Source organism: Stigmatopora argus, chromosome 12 (genome assembly GCF_051989625.1).
Source record: "Stigmatopora argus isolate UIUO_Sarg chromosome 12, RoL_Sarg_1.0, whole genome shotgun sequence".
Lineage (NCBI taxonomy): Eukaryota > Metazoa > Chordata > Actinopteri > Syngnathiformes > Syngnathidae > Stigmatopora > Stigmatopora argus.
Window position 1 is genome coordinate 7,539,108 of NC_135398.1, and position 25,837 is coordinate 7,564,944.

General features: G+C 39.8%; 1 protein-coding gene across 4 annotated transcripts in view; it reads right to left on the minus strand.

Moving 5' to 3' along the window:
• Nucleotides 1-160: 160 nt before the first annotated feature.
• st3gal3b (ST3 beta-galactoside alpha-2,3-sialyltransferase 3b) overlaps nucleotides 161-25,837 on the minus strand; it is a 36,896-nt gene continuing 11,219 nt past the window's right edge. For 2 of the 4 annotated variants that reach the window (XM_077616068.1, XM_077616067.1), the window contains exons 3-13: nucleotides 23,493-23,555; nucleotides 23,035-23,076; nucleotides 20,603-20,645; nucleotides 19,765-19,857; nucleotides 17,636-17,730; nucleotides 14,876-14,939; nucleotides 14,721-14,816; nucleotides 14,420-14,606; nucleotides 6,793-6,939; nucleotides 5,210-5,356; nucleotides 161-3,987 (exon numbers count right to left, since the gene is read on the minus strand). In XM_077616068.1, the coding sequence (XP_077472194.1) occupies nucleotides 3,898-3,987; nucleotides 5,210-5,356; nucleotides 6,793-6,939; nucleotides 14,420-14,606; nucleotides 14,721-14,816; nucleotides 14,876-14,939; nucleotides 17,636-17,730; nucleotides 19,765-19,857; nucleotides 20,603-20,645; nucleotides 23,035-23,076; nucleotides 23,493-23,555 (1,067 nt within the window). In that variant the 3' untranslated portion in view covers nucleotides 161-3,897. The remainder of the gene's footprint in view (nucleotides 3,988-5,209; nucleotides 5,357-6,792; nucleotides 6,940-14,419; nucleotides 14,607-14,720; nucleotides 14,817-14,875; nucleotides 14,940-17,635; nucleotides 17,731-19,764; nucleotides 19,858-20,602; nucleotides 20,646-23,034; nucleotides 23,077-23,492; nucleotides 23,556-25,837) is intronic. The other 2 variants (XM_077616069.1, XM_077616070.1) reach the window with 2 other exon arrangements.

Consider the following 25,837-nt stretch of genomic DNA (forward strand, 5'->3'; position numbering starts at 1 on the left):
CTACTTAACTGGACACAACGATGGGATCACAAGAAAAATCAAGGAAAGAGGGCGGGCACAAGGTTATGAAGGTCAGGCCCCGCCCATCCCAGCTCAAATGGTTTTGTATTGAAATGTCGCCGTGCATACAAATGAAAATAAGAGTATCACACTAACCTGGTTCCGTTACAAACCTTTTTATTGAGTCGCAAAGCAATTTACACTTGGATTTGAACAGACAGTAACAACTTCATTTTGATCACTTGCCATTGATGATGCAGAAATGTTAAAATAATCAACATGATTTGATTGAATACATTCGACTTCATCAAGGAGATTTGGGCCTGGTCCATCTGAACAAAAACTGCACGTGAAGGAGAAAAAGAAAAACAAAAAAAACTTATATGGGAAAATGTCTTGCTTTCTTGGTGTTTGTGCGTTCAAGGACACCCGTCCAAACGCAAGAAGCCAAATTTAAGAAATTAAAATTGACAAAGCGAAATATGTCAAAATTAGACAAGGGGCGAACTGAAGTCATTTTGGAAAGGAAAAAAAATAACTAAGATGAGAAGCATGATAAAATTGTTTGCTGGTATTTGGGGAAAAGTGTAAGTACACTTGGTAACTTAAATTGAAATGCTAAATATTTCTCTTTGAAAATAAAAGGCATACTTAGCAGATTTATTCATGAGCCAAATATCCTTATTCTTCCCCAAAACTTTTTTAATTCATTAAAACACCAGACAAAATTAATGTGAATGAAAATCGGCAAAAATATTAAATTTAACGTCAAACAGATTAACTGATTTGCATTAAAAAAATAACAAATATAGGATTATCATATTATTATTATAAGATTGTGTCCTAGTCATTTGGACACCAGATCTTGTTTTTAAATAATTCCCCAAAATATCCACTAACCTTATGAAGGGTTAAAGGTCTCGAAAATTTAAATTGTCAGATTAATTGGTGATTGTAATTTAATCATGTTCAATATTTGAATTGGCATCCGATGAGATTTCTCTGCTTTTCCCCTCCAACTAAAGAATGAAAAATTAAATGAAAAACAAACACAAATCTCGTAAATGACTGAAGATGAACAACATTCTTGATAGGTGATCTTGATTTGACTTTCTCCAAACTAAAATATTCAATATTTCATGACTAAAGACTAAAAAAAAAACAAAAAAATTGCCATTACCACAGGATGTCCACCTCTGAGTACGAGACTGGAAACTACATTACATAAAGTCGTATATATTACATTTTACAGCAGTGGCAAGTGCAAGTGGCAGATTTGTAGCCTATGGCTAAAGCCTACAAAAAAGAACAAAAAAAAAAACGAGGAAAAAAAGACAACCAGTGTCTTCAAGAGTTCCTAAATCCGATCTACATACGCACACACAGCAGATATGAAAATGGACCAGAGCCAAATCTCCCAAATGATGTGCAGCTCACGGGGATCGGCGGCGCTTGGCCTCGTTACAGTTTCCAGGAAATGTAAGGCAGATTGATTGAGCGCCCGCAAAGAGTTCTCTCCGACTTCCGTCCGATGCGACGGAAGCGCAGGTGCCTTTACAGTAAGTGTGCACTTGCAGATACAGAGAACAAGTAAAAAGCCACCGACAATCAGAAATTTGGCCATCTGTCAAACGGATCACAAAAGTGACCATGTCCTTCGTGGATATTCGGACATTCCTGCCTTGAGCGCGTGTTGTTTTGATAAAGTATATGTCATATGTCAACGATTTAAAAAAAAAATACTGTGGTGTCTTGAGATAAGAGTTGAATTTGTTCCATTATCGTGCTCAACATTTTTCTCATCAAAATGGGAAGAAACCATAATAATCCTCAACCTAATGAGGAAAAATATTAGATTTTCCTTTCAGATGTCAGATGTAGAGGGCAAAAACCTGTAAGGTTGTTGTTTAAAAAGCACGGAAACGTCACCACTGACATCTATCGCAGTCAATGACGTCAATATTTGTCACTCTTATCTCAAGAGGCCACAGCTCTTGGAAAGGAGTTTACAATTGAAACAACGACAAAAATGAAATTCCTGGATTGTAAACGCCGGCCCCCCCAACAAAGCGCCGCCCTCTTTGCGGAAGAGCGCACCGGTCAAGTCAAACGGATTGGTGGAAACGCCGCGAGAAAAGAAAGCAGGCCTGCCTGTGATCCAAACGCTGGGTCTCAGTAACTAAATAAATAAGGAAAACAATATATCCATGTTTCTTGCAACAATCAAAAGGTGTCTCCGATTTATGAAGCACAGTGAAATCTGCAGCAATGTGTAGGATGGAAGACGATTCAACATTCAGACAATGAAACGCGCACGCTGACATGAGATGGAATCGATTGAAAAATCATTGAAAAGAATTTGCTACTTCTTTTCACTCAGAGCAGTGATTCCCAAATAAACATGTTTATACCTTCATTTGGTCCAAAAACATGTCTTTATAAATGACAAGATTAGGCAAAACACTCATCCACCAGATGACCTGCGTATCCTAATTCACGTTGACGGCGATAGACGTCCAATCCAATTGAACTGGCCCCGTTCCCACTGGATTGGACGCCCTCCGCTGTCAATAGCAGCCAATGAGGGGTCTCAAAACTCAATATATCGAGAGGCCACAGAAAATATATCGGTATGAGTCTGGACTGCATTAAGTATTATTTATACACTAATCTTTTAGTTTTTAAACATCATTTAGTTTGTACATTTTTCCCCCGTTAAAAAAAACGTATTACATTATTTTTTGTTTCATTTAATATCTTTGTTATTATTTGTTATTAATATTATTATTTAAATGATTTGTTATTTTTAGGTAACAGCCCGGACCGCATTCGTATTGCATTTTGATGTCGAATAGCGGACCGCAAAATCATCTTCCGCAGGCCTTATTTAGACCACGGACCTCAGGTTTGAGACCCCTGAGGAAAAACACTAAAGTTGACAGTTTTATGTCCATGTATAATAATAAAATGTAATGTAACAGCTTTGCCGTCAAATGGAATGGGCTTCATCTTGATTTTTTTTTTCTTGAAACATTGTAACAGTCAAAATGTTTTTTTTCATGATTTAGGAACTTTGCTCTGCGCTGGGTGAACGCTTATACAAACACGATGTGATTGTAATCATCAAAATTAAATTGATTTCAGCATCTACCGACTAAGATAGTGACTTACATGGTGAAAAACAGCTATCGTGTTTGGTTGTGCGCCACTGTTGTCAATACAGGTTGGTTAACACTGCATTAGAAATTCAGATTCAATAATTAAAAAGAAAAAAAGGGGGGGGAAGGGAGTTTGGGGATATAAGTTTACAAAAAAAAATGTTGCGTACACACAAATTAAATTAGCATCACCACTGGATGTGAAATGTCAAGCTAAGATGTTAAGATTTTGATCTCCTTTTCCTAATGTTTGCCAAATCTTCTGCTTGAGTGAAAATGGACAGAAGCGAAATAAGAGGGGCAAGAGTGGGATCGGGACGCTGCTGCAGCAACTTGTTAAAAAGTAAAAATCTTTTGCTATTTACACGGAGGATAGTGAATACATTCAGGCAGCAAAAAAGGAGAGGAGCGCCACCGCTCTCCTGTTCAAGGTACATTTGGCACTGCTAATTTTCGGCCCGTCCCTGCGCCGTCTCCGTCATTCAAGTGGCAAACGCTTTTTAGGAAGTGGGTGCGTCCAGTCGTCGCGCCACACCCTCCCCTCGCGCGTTAGTTACCTCGTGCCTCGAGCGATCGGTGTCTTTGGTACGGAAGGCACGCGTGTGCGCGTCACCGTTCAACTTATTTTTGTAAGTATAATCTCCTTAGACATGAAAACTCCCCCATAGTGGAGGCCACCTGGACTCTTGGTTTGTTCTTTCCTGGCAGTCCAAAGGGAAGAAGAGGCCAGAGAGGATGTTCAGATGCCGTTGGTGAGGTCGGTGATGACGTTGGCCTTCACTAATTTGCGCAGGAACTCCTTCTCTTTAGATATGTTATGCGTCCACGACTAGAGAGAATCACGGAAACAGAAATAACCAATTACAAGGGAGAAAAAAGAAAGTTCACTTGCAAAAAACTTGATTAATCACAGACCAAGCCAGACTATGAAAAAAAATAGTGCGGAAAACACGGTAGTAGTAGTAGTTTCTTTGAGCGTAGTTTGCCTTTTCAATTCACATTTTAAGGCTAAAATGGTAAGCTGGGAGTAATAGAACAGTAAAATATGAATAAAGGCATTTAGTTTAAACAATATATTTATTGACTATCGAAAAATAACTGTTTGGCAACCCGAGTGGAGAGCGAATCACAAGTTAGATATAAAGTGAAACTCATTTTTAAGTAGTCATTTGTGTTGTCTGTCAAATGTGAAACGATCTTGAAACCTATCCACCATGATGGGAAACAGAATCTCCTGTTATCAACGTCATTATCTGTGGCCAGAAGACCAAACAAAAGCACGGAAGAGCAGCAGTCGCACGGAGAACAATGAATGGCTGATGATGACAGCGTCGATGAAGATAATAATAAACGCCCAGGGCTCACTAGGAGTTTAGAGGAAGGTTATCATCAAACGGAGTTCATGGTTTACACACATCAGCACTTGGGTGACATCGCTGATACACCGTTTTTCAGCATAAACAATGGGGGCGACATTCGGAGCAGTCCTACACTAAGCAGTTGCATATGTAAATCTTCACCCCATTTTTCTATTCATTATATATTACTGGCAGGTCGTGATGAATTATCATGTTTCAGTGCCTTTAATGGCTATAAACCTCCAATCCAGGGGACTCCAGACCTCCCAGTCAGAATAACCTATAATAAAGAGTACCCTGCATAGAAACGCAGAATGTGAATACTATTACTTTTGTAAACTGTATTTAAGTTTAATGTGACAACACCTAGTATAAATTATTCAATGAGCTCAGATTATTGAAATCTCAAAATAACAGTCAATTACTATACAAATATATACACAAGTCACATACTATTTTTACTATTATCCTTACCCACAAATGAGGTTATTGCAGTATTGTTTCCCTTTACTTGAACAGCAGTGCGAGTAATATTTGCTCAATACACAAAAGCATAAGAACTCACAAGTACTTTGCTTGGAATTTCTACAGAATTGACCTGCAACTGTGAATAAATGTCACTCAAAGCATATAGCAAATGCAATAAGGTTTGCCCCAATTTCCAGACGTTCACTCCAGAATATTAACACTTACCTCTTTCATAGCAGACATCTTGACGGCCTCGAAATAGTGGAGGGGTGCGTGTGGCGTGTTCATATCGTAGCCGAACCCGGCCACCGCAACCTCGTCGCAGTTATGCAGGGCCATCGTTATGGCAACCGTGCCTAAAGTTGGAATATTCTGTCGGCAAACACAAAACACAAGTTCCTCATAAACTACAGATCATTTGGAAAATGTGTCACTTGCTGTGCAGTCTAATTTTCCTTACTCAGGGTTTCCTCTCGGAGTTTTATAAGCCTGGCGGGCCACTGAGCTTCTCTTGTTATTGCACTGAATTGCAATGTAATTGTGTTTGTGCCTTCGAGTTATGTTCATACATTGGCGACCTTTATAAATCAACAGCTTAAAATAAAACCTAAAAGTGCTTAATCCAACCTTTCTGTAACAATTAATTTTTTTTTTGGGCTTCTCGACCACCAGGCTTAGCAACAGTTTTTGGAGAAACCCAGCTTATCACTATCCTCACTTGTGTCTCTGCTTCTACTAGGCAACTTTGAAGACCAAGTGATTAACTATTACCTGTAAGACGTGACCCCCTCTACAGGGTTGAACTGTGCTTCCTAATCGCCTCGGGCTGCCTTAAATCGGGTAAAGGGGTGGTTGCAGATTCTGTGTGTGTTTTGTTTAAAGAAGAAAGAGTGGAAGCGAGTCCCCATTTAAATCATTACCCTGATTTGCAGCCCTCGGGGTACGTGGACGTGAAGAAGCAGCTGGCCAACCCCCTACTGTGTGCTCTAATACAAATTAATTTGCACACACAGGTAGGACCAATCAAGCTACTCATTCATTTGCACATGGATAAATATACAGTGTGATGGTCAGACGGGCCAGAGAAAATGGACCTGAGCATAAGAGCCAGCAAACAGTACAATGCTACGAGGAAATACAAATGCGCTCATACAAATGAGGAGAAACACACGCCCACCGGATGGCCACATGTTGAACACATGTTGGTACGATAAGAGTTGCAGTGAATGAACCGGTTTCGGTGCCGTTGACGGCAATAGACGTCTAATCCAAGGCATTTTTAGACCTCAAAATAGTTTCTACCAATTTTTCAAGCATTATCAATTCATTGTTAACAGCGCTAAACGTCCAAACCATTTAGATTGGGAGGAACGACTGAATATTCGTCAAGGCACTAAAAATGAGCACTCCATTTGTTAGTTCATACACTGCCAGTCCACCCAGTAGTTGTGTTGTGATAAGCTCATGTAAATTCACAGTGGCAAGATGAAAAAAGTCTAATGAATAAATGTCTATCAACGTCAATGATGCATTTATCAATTTGGATGAAACATTAACCTTAAATAGTTTTCGTGGTAAATGAAAAAGTGTGTACTGATTCATTCACAAGTATTGCTTTACCCCTGCGCCCCCCCTATTTTTTTTCTTTAACTTCCACACCAGGTGGGAACATTTTGTGCTCCAGTGACTGCCAACTCTCAATCACTTTAAGAAGGTAGATACTTTTACAATTTTCCAGGCTTAATGCTGGTAATTCTTGACTGCTGGCTCATCATGGGGTTGCAAGTGTGTGCCTGTACGCGACTTACCCCTTTTCCCATTATGCCATTGTTAAAGGGCAGGCCTATGAACTGGAGGGATGCCTCCTGGACGAAGTAGGGGTTGAGGATTCTCATCTCGCTGGGCTCACGAGGGACATGCTGGGCCACGGGTTTCCAAAAACCCTCCACACCTCGCTGGGGTGATCCAGAAAAAACAATAAAAGGGCATGTTAGAGGAATAGCTTGAGGGCAAAACAGAAGCAACCATCATAAGTTGGTGTAATTGTTTCATTACTCATTTGGAAAAGCAACAAATCTACAACTTATGCTGGATTTGATTGAATTCCTAACAAAAGATCATCTTAAAAAGGTGCTATGAAGTTCACCACATTGTAGTTATATCACCCAAAACAATTCATCAGGCAATTCTGGTTGTGACATCACAACCAGAATTGATGACCATATCTAAGCTTTCTAGAGCTGCGTTTGCTAGTTCTTGTTGACCAAACAAGAACAGCACATCTATGGTTAGCAAGGCAGCCAAGGATCTAATTTAATGAGTTTTCGTCACTCTTACGGGTGGATTTGAATATTTATTTAAAAGTTGCCATGTGCACTTGCAATAAATTTGAATATTGAAATATCTGAAAAACCATCAGTGCCAGAATGTTCATTCAAAATGGATCACATGTCTACTATAGTGGCAAACTCATTGAAATTCACAGCAGACGGAAAGAAAAGAGCCACCTGATTGGACGTCTATCATTACCCTTCCAAGATGATAAACAAAAATTCCGAGACAACAAACCAGAGGGGCGTGATTGACTTAACCAATAGTGTGACTTCCTAAAAGGAATAAAGATTCACTAGAATCACCTGTTCAAATAGCGCTGGCTCGGCTCGGCACGGCTACCTTTGATACATCCACAAATGACTGTGCTTGTCGTGCGTGTGTGGCAGAGGCAAACAAGTCTGCTGGATTCAACAACAGTAGCGGCTCTTTTTGAACGTAGGCCCAACTCTGCTTTTGGCAAGCCGTAACAGGAACAAGAGCTCATCTCTCCTGTCAACACAGCTTGTGTTTGCCACAAACCTTTTAAGCCATGTGTACTTACTTATGCGTGGCTGCTACGCTCAAAGACGCAACGTTTTCTTCATTGTTAGAACAACTAAATAACACGCATGCAAAACACGCCTTGATTTTACACAGCAATAACCCGAATTGTACATGAAGGTAAAGAGTGGGATTGCTTTGATGGTCTTCATAAAACGGACTCTGAAGATCACCCATTTACAGAGTTTTGAGCGAAAATGGCTAAAAGTGTTTTTAGGAATCGGAGTATTAGACCGTGAAATGAGCCGATATGGCTCGGAGGGGGAAGTAAAGCGCATCGTTTTCAGTTGAATCTTTGAATCTAAATGTTACTTCCTGTATGGACACGCAATATTTTGTGCCCCCAGGAATCCGCGATTCCACAGACTTTCAATCAAAACAGTGAGTATATAGGGCCAGGTGTATTATGTATTATGTATATGTATGTTACCTGTAGTTTTCATCATGTTGCGGTTTAATAGCACACGCCAAACACAGAAAAGAAACTGCTACTAATTTCCTGAGTAAATATTTACATTTTTTTCCCCAGCAGTAATGTTCAAAAAACTAGTGGATAATTTAGACTTAGTTTTGATGGTATTGTTTAAGTCAATGTTCCACACTTTATAAGTAATGCAAATAAATATGCGTGTGATGTTTATCAGTTTATCTATCACTTAATTTATGATCATTTTGGCATCCAAGAAAAGCAATCGCCAGTCACACACACCTAAAACACCCTGCACAAATAATAAGGTGGAAGAATTACAGTTTCATTCAAAGCCATTTGATAATGAGCATAAATAGTAACTTTTGTGATTTCCAGTTCAGGACACAGGTCTCTATATTTGCTTCGTGAAAAACAGTTTAGAGTACGCTACTAAAGTTTTCCATTAAACCTATGTAGCCACAATGAGGTAAATGAATGTTGTACATTCCATGAAGTTGTTCTTTTTTTTCTATTCAGGAGTTTAGTGAAAACACCTTAGGCAAGACTGAATGTAAGAGTAATTAATCATTGGTGGAAAACCAGAAAGTGAGAGGTAAGTGAATGCATATAAACATGAACAATGAATAAGGTGATCGAGTCCTAAAACTGAATGCAGTAAAAGTCAAGTGTGGTCATTGGCATAGTTTATGGCCAACGATTACCAAGTTGCGCTAGGCTATACACCTAAAAAGCATCAGTGTTGCAATCAGGACTCTCAATTTCTATCCAAAAAGCACAGCTGTGTGGTATTTGTGTCAAGACTCCTTAACATTAGAGGCGAGCGAGTTGTACCTCAAGTAGTGTTTGCTCTGTTGATTTTTTTTGTTGCTGTGATTAAACATTTGTGTTGAACATTACAATACGTTTTTTTTTTAACTAGAAATACATAAAGTGGCCAAGTGTACAGTGGTACCTCGTCATACGACCGTTCGTCATACGGAATGCTCGTCTTACGGGGGAAATTTCGATCGAATAATTCGCCCGTGATGCGGTCAAAATTTCGTTATGCGACCAAGCCAGGTGGCCATGGCATTTTTTTTTGCATATCTTTCGTGTACGTATAACAATATTTACGAGCACCGGATGAGCTATTCAGACCAGGAAACGCACAACGCCCATGCGCGGGGAAAAGAGGGCTTTCTGGGTAATGAAGTATACTCGTGCTCGCAACAGCATCCCCGGGGATGCGAACACAGATGCTACAAGCTAAAAGGAGCCGCTAGCCAGCGCCCCCGAAGCTACCATGAGCAGCGGGGCGATCGCTGATAAAAGACTCTGCTCGTTGGCTGCTCATAAGAACATCGGGGGCACTGGCTCGCAACAGCATCCCCGGTAGAAACTCTATCATAGTCGCCGTTCGAGGGGATGCAAACACAGATGCTACAAGCTAAAAGGAGCCGCTAGCCAGCGCCCCTGTAGCTCGCATGAGCAGCGGGGCGATCGCTGATAAGACTGCTTGCTGCTCGTTGGCAAGTGGTCGTGCGTTCTTCGATTGTGAGGACATTTGTGTGCATCATTTTCGGAATATTTTGAAGGGAATAGTACGACAGCAAACAGCCCATGGATAGCGAACGTGAGGGTGGAGTGTTTGTTCTGTTTACGAGTGCGTCGTGTTGAAAACAAACCGAAGCCCCCCGCCCCTTTTGTGCGTCTCTCTCTCCCCTCGGCGAAATCCGCCCAATTTTAGTTAGATTAAACACTTTATTTCTATTAAACCACTCGTTATTTATTACTTTGTCAATATATGGCGAATTATAAGAAATAAAACATTTTTTTCAATCCAATATCCTGTTTTTGGTGTTTTTTTCAGAGAGTTGGAACGAATTAATTTGTTTCCCATTCATTTCAATGGGAAACTTTACCTCGAGTTACGAGAAACTTGTCATACGAGCTCAGTCCCGGAACGGATTAAGATCGTATGTCGAGGTACCACTGTAGTTTACTGCCAATAGATTGTTTTTTTTTAATTATTCGTTCATCCAAACTACATTTTGTAAAACTCACCAAGCTAAAAAAAAAAAAAAACCTTGAACAGAAAAATGGCCAACTGTCAATTTTAGATATGTTTGCAAAAGAACAACAACAAAAAACCCATTAAATTAGGCACATAGTCACGGGTTCAACTGGTAAGTCAAAGCACTGCTGTGTTATCAACAGTTCAGTAAGCAATATTAAAAGGGTTAAATGTAAGTTCTTGCTTCCATCGGGCTGAATAGAAGCGAGGCAAGTGGGAGCAGCGGTGGAGAACCTTCTCACAAAGAGCCTTAAGGGAACAGGATGTTGCCTCCACTTGGCCTGACTGCTTAGCTCTTGTGTGATCCGCGGAGGAAAAACCAATGAATGGCTGCTGTGCCAGTGGCATTTGAACTGAACACATGCAGTACAGGAAGCTGAACCCGTCGAGTTCAGATCAGTCACTCTGGCACACATGCTCAAAAGATGCACATTAGAGTGCAACTACAATTGTAATTTGGGATTGTCACCAAGCTGCTGCTGGAGAGGAAATTGCTTTCCCGCTCGTCCTGCAACTGTTTACGGTAAAATAGGCCTTCATTAGATTACGGGTGCGTCTCTGCTTTCCAGTAAAGCACCTGTTAAAACAAGCTCACTCGGAATGGTAAAGTAGGACGGAAAATTACAACTTAAAATCTGAAAAACTGAACGGAAAAGGCTGCCCTTTTAATTATTGTACTGTACACGTAGCTGGAAATCTGCCATTTTTCTTCCTGGACAACAAATTTGAGTTTTTTTTATACTGCAGATTATTTTTTTAATGAAACAATAAGGCTGAATTCTAGTGAAAAGTATAGGATTATGATGATTAGGAGTCAATGAGACGCCACAAATATTTTGTACCGAATCATGGTCTTCAAATGACATCAGGCATCAGCAACCTTATTTTTTCCACATTTGTTCATCATGTTCATTCTTTTAATCTCTTGAAAACTTTTGTTGAAGTGCAACTTAATTGTTCTCAATCTTCTCGAATACTATTCCAAGTTTCAGCCTCTCCATGTCAACTACAACACTGGCTTTACAAAGGTTCAGTCTATTTGTAGGGAAAAATCACAGCCTTAGAAATCATCACTAAAGATCTTAAAGCTCAGGATTAGACTGAGATTCTGTCAAAGGGCGAAGAGACCTCGTATAAGTCAGGACAAGTGGGGGATCAAACATGTGTTATGGGAAGGAAGACTCAAGTAATTGAGTGCTAAAATGGAAAATGGGCAGCAAACCACCATGGGAAATGTTTTCCTTTTTATCTTTACTATGGCACCTGCCATTACAGGAATCAACATTTTATAATAGTGGCTCTTAGACTTTTAATGCCCCTGAAAAATTGACCAATGTCAAATGTCAATAAAAAGTACATTAGCGTTAGCATCGGAACATTATACCCTGTTTGAACACGTGTTACGTGTTTTTATAAGCTTTGGAATTCCAAAAGTCATTTTACGGGGCTCCCCGGAATGAGTTCGTTATAACCCTGACATAAAGAAGATGCCCGTCATCCGTGACAAGCAGCGATTGCAGTCTTGTAAACCAACGTCTATGTGGTCGGATGAGGTGATGTTGATTATGGAGCGGCCTAACCACAGACACAGACTGGATTCCGAAAAGGTGGATTCCCTTTTAAAATGTATTTTTATTTTATGTTCATGTGTGAGGTCCATCACAAATGAAGGATCTTTTGATTTACAAAATCCTTTGACTTCAATGAATGTTCAGGTCAGTGGGGCGAAAGGAGCGCAACAATTTAAACAATCAAACCATGTGTTTACTGCTTGTTATGTTATGTATCTACCCTGATTCCCTTTGAAAGTACTATTTCATATACACTCAACTACGGCTTTAAATCATGATTATACATACTGAGGGTTTGATTAAAACAAAATTTCATCAAACCTGATTTTAGTGGTTATCAATTTGCCTCTAACTACACAACATGGAACGCAGTAGGCACAGCATCAAAACAAAAATTTGAAAAAAGCCAAGCCCTTTAAAAAGGGGACACACCCTTAACCTGGTGAACACTTTATCCGATAAAATCCTCAATAAAAAAAACGATCTTTTGGGGACACGTATTGTCATTAAAATGCAACGTGTTTTTAGAAGCTTTGGAATTCCAAAAGTCATTTTACGGGGCTCCCCGGAATGAGTTCGTTATAACCCTGACATAAAGAAGATGCCCGTCATCCGTGACAAGCAGCGATTGCAGTCTTGTAAACCAACGTCTATGTGGTCGGATGAGGTGATGTTGATTATGGAGCGGCCTAACCACAGACGCAGACTGGATTCCGGAAGGTGGATTTACCAGTGGAATCTACCAGTGGAAATGGATTGGACGTTCTATGCTGTCAGTGGCACTCAATGAATAAAATGAGTGCCCTCGAAAGGCTTAAGAACAGTTCGTAAATGTCAAATCTAAACGGGGACAAGGAGGGGGTTTGCATTAAATAAAAATGCCTCAAATGTTCATTTTTTGGTCAGCCATCCGAGATGAACACAAAAGCACGGCAAAGTCAAACCCGATGACTAGCGGCTAAGTAAGACAATGGCGGAAGCGGCATTATATGCACCGTCCTTATAAAAGAATAATAAATGGGCCCTACACAAGCTTTTATAAGCAGTGTAGGGATGAAAAGGCCTCACAGATCCCCCTCTAGCTGTTATTCTTCAGATTTTACTCAGAAAAACTTTGATGAATTGACTAATGTGAAGCAGTTCAAAGCAACATGAAGGAAGGCTCTTTCTCTAAAAGGCAACATTGAAGAGTAGTAACTGAGGGATGCCATTTAGCAATTAACTCATTCACCGCACTCAGCGGCGATCCAGGGTTAGGGTTAGCATCCAATTCATTTGAACCGGGAGGGGCTGGCATAAAGCTAGCAACGTGTGAAAGAGAGCATGCAGCACACGGGCATGTACACAATAGCATCCCTGCATGTTTACATTTCCAAAACATTGGCGACTGTTGGGTGAGTCAGATTAAATAAAGCTAGGATAACAGCCTTTACAAGACCCAAATTCCTCTCCAATTCCAACTAAGACTGAAAACCTACTTTTTGTCATACATAAACATATTGTTACCGCAGCAACACAAGTTTTGTTTTGGAAAAAGTCTCACCCAATGAAAAAATACTTAGTACCCTGTAACAAGTTTTAATTGGATAGGTTGAGTTGTCAATTGATTTTAAGATCATTTAGTTTAAACTTGACACGACTGATCAATAAATATATTCCAAAGGATTCAATTATTTTTCTCCAATGCCATTTCATTTGATTACACACAAACGGCATTTAGAGCTTTTACTGACTCATAACAAATGTTAACGTTGCTCCAAGTCATAAATGAAACTGTGATTCTTTTAAACCTTAGAAATAAATAAAAAATTTGGAGCCACGTTTTTGTTGGACAGCTGCCATCTTTTACTCCTTTCCCTGAATACATCACTTTAAGGTTGTATTAAGCGTCCCATTGTCCACTGAATGGCCACGAAATAATCTGAGAGTGACTGTGAATGGGGAGGATATAAAGCCATTAAAAACGTATTGTCCGTTAAAATCATTATACTCAAATAGATAAGGGGAGAATAATGGTAAATCAGACTTTGCCGATTTCAAGCTTTTCACAATGTTGAGAATCTGACCAAGTAGAAAGCACAAAATTGAACATCAGCAGGTAAACGAGAGAAAAGAAAGGCTCGCATGCTAGCCATTGTTCTCCTGTCCATTAATCACTCTTTCTTAAGAATTTAAACCTCTCAAACATAGTAGAGTTGACATTCACGATGCCCTCTTAAGGATTTCCTAGTAAAGGAATGTACAGAATGTAATCGGAGGATAGGCTGCCGTGTTTTGCTAAAGGGAGAACCTAACTCAAAATGCTCCACCTGAGCAACATTATGTGTCTTGTAGGGTCCTACTCTAACCCAGAAGCCACCAAAAATAAATATAAATGAAGCGAGTAAGTTACATTTGATCCTTCGTACAGTATTTGCCATATAAAAACACCCCGTCTTTAATTTAAATTGTCAAATATTTGCCCCCTAAAGATAGAAACCTGGTGATGATCTCAAATGTGTTCTTACCAGTCTCTCTTTGAAGACCATCTGTCTTAGCCACTTGAAGTCCAGTGGTTTAAACGCAGAAAAAACAAACAGTGAATCCTTTTCGTACTGTTCCGGCTTCTGAATCGCTCCCTCTGGGTATGTAATTCTCATGGTAGTTTTGGTCCCGACATCCCTCCAGTAGCCAGCCACTGGGGCTTCATTCAATCTTGAGCAAAATGCAAAAGGGAATATGAGTCTCGGGCTACAATAGCTAGCAACCATGAGTCTCAATACTTTTAACCACGAGGGTACAGTGCCGTTTTTGTGATGACGGTCTCACCTGACTACGACATCGTAGTCATCTATACGGGATCCCAGAGACTTGTTGGACAGGATACCTCCATTGCCCACAATGATGCATCTTTTACAGCTGAGACTGAAAGATAGAGGTCAAGGATTGCAAACCAAGAAAGCCTATTTCTAACATCAATTTACCTGTCCAGTTCATCTCCCAGTCCAAAGTTTTTGGTGGTCGTTAAAATGCTGTCGATAATTCTCTCTGTGGAAGAAAGAAAAGAAAACCATGAATACATTAACTAGGTATATTAATTGCCTTGGACTAAAATTCATGCTTGATTTGTTCGACCCCTACTAAGAACAAAAACCAGGCATTCAGTTATTATGCTCCTTATACTTGTATAATGACAATAAAAGCATTGAATCAATCAATTCATTTGTTTTTTTACTTCTATTTCACGACTTACTAATTCGATGTGGCTTTTACGAATCATTTGTTAGTTTCATTTCTATAATTGGTTCTTGCGGATCAGACAACGACGTCAAGCATTTTGAATGATCTTGTGTTGAATTCAGCTATATATTGAAATTTGACTTTCCTGGTTCACAGTGCATTTTATGCTTTTTAGAATATTCATTCTCAAATACCACTACATGACTGGGAGTCAAATTGGGGGTCTAGTGTTGTCAATGGGAGAAAATGTGTAAACAGATATGGAATGGCCAAATTATTGGGGTGGATATTGGGAACCTAGAATCCAACAGGGGGTTCTGAAGGGTATGTATATGTATGCAGAAACTCTCCATAAAAGCACTCGGAGAGGAATGCCGTTTTCAAACAAGTGTGTATTAAGCGGGGCGATGGAGCTCATCTCCCCTGCATGGCGAGGACCCCTCTGATCACAGGGTGAGGAACGGGGATGTTTAGCCATAGCGCACATTCCTACCGCGTTTGACCGCGTATTATGAGAGTTCAATATATTCGCCCTCTCTGTGACTATGTTTAGGGTAGTCGTGCTTGAAATTCTTCCACCCATAACATCCTAATATACCAGAACAGTTTAACCCCTTATAGAGCACATATTTAGCTCATTGGATGCCATTGACAGGACTAGATGTCCAATTTATTTCGACTACGAGGGCAATCATGTAGCATCTATCGTCGTCGATGTGGCTCTTTTTCATTAAAATGGAAGTTGTCATCAGACGTTTACCACTATTTACCATCCAATACATTTCAACTGGGAGGGTAGCAGCCAATGACATCTAATGATCAAGCTGCTGAAGAATAAAAAGAACAGGCCATTGTTTGGATGTGGTGTGGATATCTGGCGTCAAGCATCACCCCGAGCAGCATAACCACATGGTTGAGGACCACACCTGGACCCAGGCGGGTAGGACTCACTTTCCGAAGGATGACATGATAGCTAATTGGTAAGTACCAGAATGTAAACATTTCTGTTGAGTATGTCTCGTTGCAGAGAAAAAGACAAATGGCTGTAGGTTGTCAAATGTCAACACTACTCTTGAATGACAAAAATCTTTTAAATACAACACAGGAGGGTTGGAAGTATCATGCAAAATATAAACACAGACCCCTTGCTGAAAGTGGTATAGCCTAAACAACATAGAAGAGTGAGGAAAGAAAGGTATTTTGTTCTGCACTTTTGTAAGCACTCTGATGCAAATTGACTAGTAACACGCTGTCTAAATCTTTCCATTTTCAACACCATTTCACTTTAACCTTCACTGTTCAAACTAGTATTGAAGCAATACTAGTATTGCTGAAACTGAATTAAAATGGAATTATCAATATTGGTGACTACTAAGAAATGTTATAGCCATAAAGTGGGAGTCTGGCAGCGAATTAATGTTCTTTGTCAGCCCTCTCATTGGACAGCTAGCGCAAAGGCAGACAATGAAACAAGAGTGTCTGGCCAAGCCATGAAAGCAATTGCTTTAGAGATTAAAATGACTGCATGATTTAGTTGCAAATAATTTTTGTTCTCTTTAAAAAAAAAAAAAAATTAAATACAGTCAAGTATCACCAATGTCTGACACAACACAGCTGTACAGTATCAAGAGCCAAAAAACTATCGGCGCAACACTAATTTAAACTGGAGCAACATAATTTATGTCATTAATATGAACAATTACATTGCCCAGTGATGTGCGATTTGAATCAAGCCAATACATGTGAGCATGACATAATGCCACTGCTACTGTTACATCCTGCTCTGACAGCCAAAAACAGCATGCGAGAAAGTGCATTCCACCTGGCTGCATCATCCGAAAACCATAACGTTGCGGCCCTTTTGGACAATTAATGAAATGCAGGTACTTTATTGTGGGAGCTGCTTATTTTAACATGTCATCAGGAGCATGCCCAGACGTTGCGTCAAAGTGCAAACAGGCAAGTGGAGGTCATAGAAGCAACAGGTTACCGCTTCCACATTAAGACTATGAAACTGGCTTGTAGTGAAATACAAGCAAAATATGCAGTCCTTAATAAGCAGAATGCTTTTGATTATCTTGATTTAGCGCAGATGTTTCCAGCACGTTCAGCATTCCAAACAAATAAAGTTTCGATGACTGATCAGATTTAAATGTTTTAGTGATCACATTTACTGTACCAATATTTAGAAGTATACATCACTGAACCTCATTTACATCAATGTTGCTCAATCAATTGTTAAATGTTTTTGTATTCAAAGACTTTCATGTATCTCATAATCAGACTCAAATCATGCCCCGATAGGCAGCGAATGATGTCAACTCTTCTTTTGAATGAGAGGCATGGTTAAACTCACTGATCTCAATCAGAAGGTTAACAAAAGTAAGCGGCAACATCAATACTGCAAGGGCATGATTTTATCAACATCAGAAACAGACTTCATGAGATACACAAAAACATGCCACGAAACAAAGTCCAAAACAATGACTATTTCGTATTCTTACCTTGGGTTTTGAAGCCGAACGGAGGCAAGTAATTGCTGACTTTAGTGAGACGTTTGAAGTTTTGGTCAAGAAACATGGGCGCTGCTTTCACGAACCTGTAGTAAAAGAGAGCGGGGGAAAGGATTAGGGTTTATTTTCTCAGATGAAACTAAACATATTACAGTAAGAAACATTCTGTCTGGATCATTTAATCCACGGTGACTCAATCTAAACACACTAGTCTCCTTTCTAAAGAGGGCGAGCAAATTGAAAGCAATCAAGATCTGTAAAATAAAACAGATACTTTAGCGGAAGCCAATGCTTTTAATTAAATACACAACCTGTAAATTCCAGAATTGTTTCTCCTTTATCCTGTGTGTGTGTGTGTGTCCTGCTGTGATGAATCGATTCTGGAAAATCAAAGTCATTTCCTGACCGTCACGCCCGAATCCAGAACGCCGTGATTCGGGTCACTTCTTGCATTGGAGTCGCAAGATGGATGTGTTTGTATGACCCAGTGCTGTTATGGGCAAAACAGCTTAAGGAGATCTTCAAATCACACTTTTTTTATAGCTCCAATAGCATGCGTATGCTATTTCATTAGAATTGTAGGTGGATTTTCAACCAGCTTGTAGCCAGGCCACTTGGGTTCACAAAAACTATGTGTAGCTCAGCAGCACAATGACCAAACATGGCAGACATTAAGCAAAGGCCTCGTAACTTCTTCTCCCTGGTCTCTTTTCCACACACCCTAATCTGTCTTTAGATAGCTTCATTACGCTTCAGCTTCAAAGTCTGCAACACCGAGAGGTCGACAGGGGGGACAAGCAGCGGTCTATCCGACGTCTCCATTCCAGACCAGAAGACCGGGGAGGCTGCTTGTTGTTAAAAGGCTGAGGGCTCCCAAACCAGCCAAGAGGCTACAACACATTGTCTTCATTTCCTTTCCAAAATCCATCTCTCACTGGCAGTATTTTCATAACCGTGTATCCTCAAGTTCACTGGCAACACATGATTAAGTCCTCTATTCCTAATTGTTTGTGAAAAAACTAAGGGCAAGTGTGGAAAATCAATTGGGTTGTAGAGAGCAATAGCGTCAGGAAGCAAACATGGAGGAAACAAAAAAAAGATTAGCAGAAGAGGTGATGGACCTGCCCTATAGAGGTGATGTTGTTTTTCCTAAAAGCTCCACCACCTATTTACACAATACACTGGAACATCTCATTGATTTATTTTTCTATTGGAACCAGCCTCTCCCAGTTCCAATGGATTGGATGTCTATCCCCGTCACTGTCAAATATTAAACTCACTGCAAATATTTGTCACTCATGGTGTGGGTAATGGCCACAACTCATGTTGTGACCAAACCTGTCCCAGCTCTCTGCAATTGCAGTGAATTGCAGGTCTGGTTTTGTCAAAACTCTTCCAAGCCTTTTTTAAGACACTACAATTAGGCGTGGGGAAGAATGGTTTACAACAACACAACAGTCATAACTTCAAAATTCCTGTCAGTTTAACTCATTGATTGCCAATCGTTCATCTGCTGCCACCCTGCCTGTTCAAATGATTTGGGCATCTACTAGTAAAGAACTCATTTAAATTCACAGCAGAAAGATGAAAAGAACCAGCCTATAGATAGAACCGCAATGAACGAGAAACAAGGCCGCCAAGAAATCAAAGAAGGCGATGACATCACAGAAAGTTGTGGAGGATTCTTTGGGCTGTGTGGGTTTAGGGTAGAAGGAAGCGGGTGATGAGTCATGGTCCGGCAGACAGGAAGTTGGTTGGTGTAGTTCACAGAGAAACCCTGTGAAGATCCAGGACTCGATAGCAGAAAGATGGGGGACCTTGTATTCAAACGACAAAGGTTCTTCTGTGTCAAAGGGGGATTACGAGGACAACAGTAAAGTCCTGTGGTTGGACGAGATGATAGAACCGTGACTGAAACTGGGGAACATTGAACAGGAATGTGGGAGTTTCTCTGTTTCTATCCCAGAAGCGCTTCGGGCGCCGCCGTCTGTGCATGACAGTGTGCACTACTAATTCCCCCCCAAATGTCATTAAATTAAAACCATCTCGTTTATAGCTCTTTTGAAATTCAAACCACACTTGTTCTATATTTGTCACACACAAATGGCATTTCCTCTCACCTTGGATAGATGGCTGTCATCTTCGCTGCCGCGTATCCTGGCTTGCACACACCTTCGCTGAGATTGCCGTACTTGTACGCCAACTCCGGTGGCCTGTAAGTAAAAGCGCAAAAGTATCCATTCATCAGTCCCACGACGATCGACGATTATTAATTACACGGGACACATTTCCGACCCTCCAAAGCAAAGATGTCAAACAAGCCACTTGAGCGATGCTTAGGAAGTTGAAAGAATTCCCCGACGGGTCAGCATGTTACGTGTGACGTGACAAAGCAGAGAAGCCTTGTAAAAATAATCAAGATGGCTATGCTAAAACTAAAACCTTTGCACTGATGGATTCTGTGAATCTAGTTCAAATAAACAAGGAGGGGAAAGCCAGAGAGGCCCAAAATACCAGTTAGCAGAAGCGGCAGCCACCGTTTACATTAAATCTACAAATCTTCCAAACAGATTTCAAGTACAAAATTAACTTTGCCATGATACACCTCTGTTATAGAGACAGACACCGACGTGTCAACTAATGGCCTACCCAACACTGACAGTGTTAAATCGATGATAACCCTTGAAAAATGATGATAGCCTGTGTTGTCATTGTTATTTAGAGATTGAGCGTTAAACCCAACCTAGTAATTATACCGTTTGTAGCTCCGATGCAGATGTGTCATGTCTACAAACTCAATTTCTACTGGTAACGTATGTAATTTCCACATAAAGGTGTAGGTGGTATGTACGTCCCACCGTGTCTACTTTTTCAGCCATTTGTGAATAACAATGGTTAAGGACAACCTGTTTTTGGCATTATTTTAAAAAAAAAAAGGCAGAAAAATGATGTACTCACAACTTTGCGTCCAAATTCAGCAAAAAGCCCTGCTTGTCATACACTGGAAGAGATAGAGAAAAGAAAAAAAAAGTAATATAATTTTTCTTAGATGGAAACTGGCAGAAACACAATGGGTTAAGTAGCTTATATTCATTGGTGATGGTAAACTGTCTACCAGCACTTGTAGTTGGACACAAACACTGTTTTACACAATAGCACTAGAATTAAAGGGATTAAGATACACAAGCAAAGTTAGTGAGAAGCCAGCCAAAACAATCTGTCGAGTCTAAAATAGAGTGAGGGGGGAAAAAGGATTAGCGTTCACCTATGGACAACCAAACTGGCAGCCAATAGGTGCCTGCTATGATGTTGAGGGCAAAGCCATTTGGAAGACAGAGAAACAAAACAAAAAGAACAATGGAAATACAAGGGTGTCCCAAAAATTTATTCACATTTGGGATTATTGGAATGAATTTTAATATCAAAATCTATAGATTTCCAAATGAGATCCATTTTAGTCATTTATGGGTTTAACGGTCAAATCAGCACTCATTTCTTTTAACCTTAATCTGGCCTCTATTACCATTTCCAACCAAAATAAGGATAAAGAGCATTTAAAATGAATCTATTGAGCTTTCTGTGCGTACATTTCTCGAGACACCCTTTTATTCTGCTCTTATGGCGTGTACATTAGGGAGAGACAAGGTCTAAAGCCCACCGCACATCGACCTGGACAACGGAGACGATTCCCAGCTGTTCATAGACGATTTAAACTATTATAATATATTTAATTAAAAATTATTCAGCTTTACTACACCATTACATCAAAGACTGATCCAGTCACAATAGGAATATCATGCAACGAGAGCATCCCAAATGAACAGACCTCTGAAGAAAATGTGGTCATTTGTGGAAAGCTGCCGCCATCAACCTGCTATCCAGAGTATTGCATTTAAAAGCGGACTATCTCTAGCTTTAAGACGTGCAGTAAACCAGAACTATATAAATAAATATACTTGATGGGTTGTACTGTACAGAAGCCTTTTGCATTCTCTTTAAAAATAAATTTTATATTTAAAAAAAACCTGGGTGCCAAACTCTTGTTTTTCTAAATAACTTTCCGGGAATGTTTTTTGAATTTTTTTTCCCATTCATTAATCATTTAAGAAAAACAACACAAAATATTTTGGAAAAACGGTCAGGGCTTTTTTTAATTTTTTTAAAGTGAATGCAATACGCTTCCGCAATCCTGTCTGATGAAAGATTAGAAATAAAATAGTATAAAAAATCATGCTCCTAGGGGTCAGCAGTGACAAAATTATACAAATAGTCACACAACTTAATATATTAGTAAATACAAATTGAAATATATGGGAATTAACATTTAACCTATTGTTTTTATCCAGGGAAAATTGTGCCTTTTTCTATTGCTTGTGTCCATCTGTGACTCCTTTTTTTTAGACACAGGCACAAATCTAAAAAAAAACTAGTCACCAAACCCCACACAACAGTTCAGTTTGGCCACGTCACTGTGTGCAGCGGGCCTAGGACCACCGCAATGTACCCCACCGAGCCATTAGTGTCAACAAACTAGTTGAACAAAACAATCAAATTCTAGACAGTCAGCTCAAACACAATTTTCAATCTTCAAACGCCATCAAAATTGTTACCATCTCAAGGATTGCCATATGAATATGACCAATAAATGAATAAATATCAAAAGACAACAAAGAAGAAAAATAAACCCACGGGTTCCTTTGGCGGGATTCAACTAAATGCACCGTCTTATGATATACATACATCCTATGACACCAAACTTGGCCCGTTTGCAACGTCGACCCATGTACCGCTTTTAACAAGGTAAGCATTAGTGGGAAGAAGAAAGAGCAAAATATTACGCCTGTGGTTGTGGAGTTGGTCTTGACAAAGAAGCTGAAGGAGAAAGATAAAGACAAGCAAAAATTGGAATGCATGACAGCTCTCTAGGTCGGCTGGAGGATGAGGGCTTCTACCAAAGCAGCCAGGATGACAAGTTTGAGTGTATGCGCAGGGTCAGGGGTCCCTGGACATAACACTGGAAACAGCAAAAGCCGTGAGGTTGTACAAATGATGTCCAATTTAAACCCATCGTGCATATATAGTTGGCATTTACCAGACTGCATTTGATGGATACAGACAGTAGAGGGCAGGATTTCTATACATCGCATCAGAATTTATACTTAGGATTTGGATGAAATTGATCAAATTGAAAATCTTTCAAAGCGGAATTCAATCTTGTCCCGTCTGTAGTTTCAAACCCTTTTTGTGCGTGTTGAAGGGATTTAAATATTTTAGTCAAGTTTGCTCGTTTAGAAAAGATTTTCATGGGAGGCTCTTCGATGGGGGGGGGGAAAGAGGAAGACGAAGAAGAATGGGTAAAGAAGGTTCACTTGGTGGAGCTGCAGATGTACCTGAGCCAACTATTCTTCCCACGGAGATATCCGTTTCCAGTTCTGAAACACAGAAGGGTTAGTTAGCAGCATTCGAGGGCAGTCTTTGTCAGAAGCATTTGACTTGAAAATGAAGGTAGGAGAACCAAACAAGCACGCAGGAAAGAAGAAAGATGAATTAGTTGATTCTGAGGCTGAATTGTCAACGCCCCGTGATTTATTCAAAGTCAGATGAAATGGAAACAGCATTAAATCCAGAAACACACTCACTGTGCTTTAAGGATATTATTGCAGCTGTGTGTCGATGCAATGAACACACACACACACAATTGGGGTAAGAAAATGAAAGGTAGATGAATGTGAAAAGGCAAAGCTTTAGTTGATCAGTTAGCATTGATTTGTACTCCATGGCAATCAACCACCACCTAGCAGCCCATAAGGTTGACAGTCATCCCGTTTTTAATGGGCGGGCCCACTACCTGCAACTCTTTTCACTTCATTGCCATTAGTGAGGACAACAGTTGTCACTTCAGCATCAAGCTCTGAAAACAAAAGGGGGTTAAGATACTGAAAATAGTTGCTGCCATACCGCTGTGAGAAAAATAGTGCCATACAGTTGGTACGCATTAACACGTGCACACATAAGAGAGGCAGTGGGGACAGAAAGACAGGTAGAAAAAGGCAGCCTTTAGAATTATCAGATAGTGACGCGGCCAGATAGGAATGGAGTGGATCGTTGGAAGAAAAATAAATAAATAAAGTTGGACACAGTATTGCACATCTCCACAAAACCTTAAAACCTTAAATTCCCACAATGAAGAAAATAGGCATCTCGTCACACTCGCAAAAACAGCATTACCCATCAAAAATCTTTTAGTAACATTTTTGACCATCTTTTAATGAAGTAATTGGATAAATTACAGATAAAACTTTGGAAACTGACCTATCTACAAGAAACCCTTTGCATTCCGAGATTAAATTAAACCAGTTTGTTGCTTCCCGGCGATTTCTACGGATTGCCTCGGTCACCGGATGGCGGTTAAGTGGTTAGACATGAATCGGACAAGAGCGTTTTCTTTGGAAGTCTAATGATTTTCAAATTGCAGCAAAACTAGTAGCCAATGAGCATTCATGAACTTCTAAACTTGTGACTATCAGGAGACCTTAAAATGACTTTTCTGATTTGCAATTTTAAAGTGGTGGGGATGGGAAAAAAAATGATTACTACTCCTGTAGCCAAATTGTCTGCCAGGGGTGTGCCGTATATGTACACTATACGTACTTCTATACGGCTGCCGCATCAACTGAACAGAGCACTATTTGTTCTCCTAGGAACTCACTAAAAAAAGGATACTATGCACAACATTGTATCTGGACCAGGAATATCTTTGAGATAAAAAGAAAAAGTAGGTACAGCTAGGGGAGAACGGGGCTCGTTGTCCCGTGGGTTGGTTGCAGCACAATATTAATATTGAAATATAACGTAAGGAGCAATTCATCTTTTTAAGGTCGACTTGAAATTCTTAAAGTCTTTACGATTTCACTTTCTACAAGCGACAGTTTTGATTCACATTCTCTATTCGACAAATTTCTTGCTAGCTGGTAGTCGATATTTTAAATCACTGGAGAAAAAAAATAAGTGTGCAATCAAAGCCTGGATTATGATTTCCAGAAATACATGATGTTGATTGGATGATATTCATGAAGAGTTAAAAATGTGACAATCAATTCCACTCTTCTTTACAATACCAAAACAGCCTATTATGAATACAATAAACAGAAATTGTAGTGCATTACAGGTATACACAACGAGGTTAAGTATTTGGTGAGCAAACCATTTTGCATAATCCAAGAAGCATGTTACCGTGGATGCATCTATGTCATTTATATTTTTGCCGCTCTTAGCGGTGCCTGATTTAATTTGTCGAGACAATGGAGGACAATGTGCACCTTCTCATGCCAGTCAAGTAAAATAAACAGCTACCAAAAAAGCAGACCATGAAGCACTATTATTGCTGAAACTATTCATGAAGAAGAATGAGGAAGGGCAATCCCTGGAGAACCAGGCTGCGTGCGATCAATTACAGCAGGTTCTTTGGAAAGCTAACATATCTCACCGGCCTTAGAAACCACTAAAAATTAGAGAACAGAATAGTATGTATGAATGTCATGGGTTAAGGTGGCCTGGTGGTGGAATGAGTGGTTAGCGCGGGCCACATTAACTGAGAACATTAACCACTTGTGGTCTGGGGCAGGATTTACGTTTTTTATATTGGTAGAGAAACAGGCAATGTGATGGAGCCCTATATGAGATAAACATCCTATCCATTAACAGTGATATGGATCCATTCCATTGGAACTTAGACAATGCCTCCCATTACCACTTAGAAAAAACCTTATTTATAGTTATTTTTTAATTAACTAATTGGCTGCCATTAACACCAATAGATGCCCATTTGGACTAGGAGGATGGCATCAATTGTGCAATTGCTGCCGATTTTTCAAACTCCTGCAAAGCCTACCTGTCCAAATTGGATTGGACGTCTATCGTCGTCAATGACATTGAAAGATGACAAGTTCAGTGACACTCCAGTTCAAATGGCCTATGGCAGAAGATGTGTTAAATACATTCGCATACACAAACAGGCTCTTTTCTGTATTTTTAGACTTATTTTAATTTCCTGTTTCATACAAATGAAAAACATTTACTTACCGATTCAATGCCAAATAAAATGGGCATATTTTTAGTCTTTTTTTCATATGCATACAGCATTCCCTCAAGCTACAGCTTTTTATAAATTAAATGTGTATGCTCAAAGTGCTC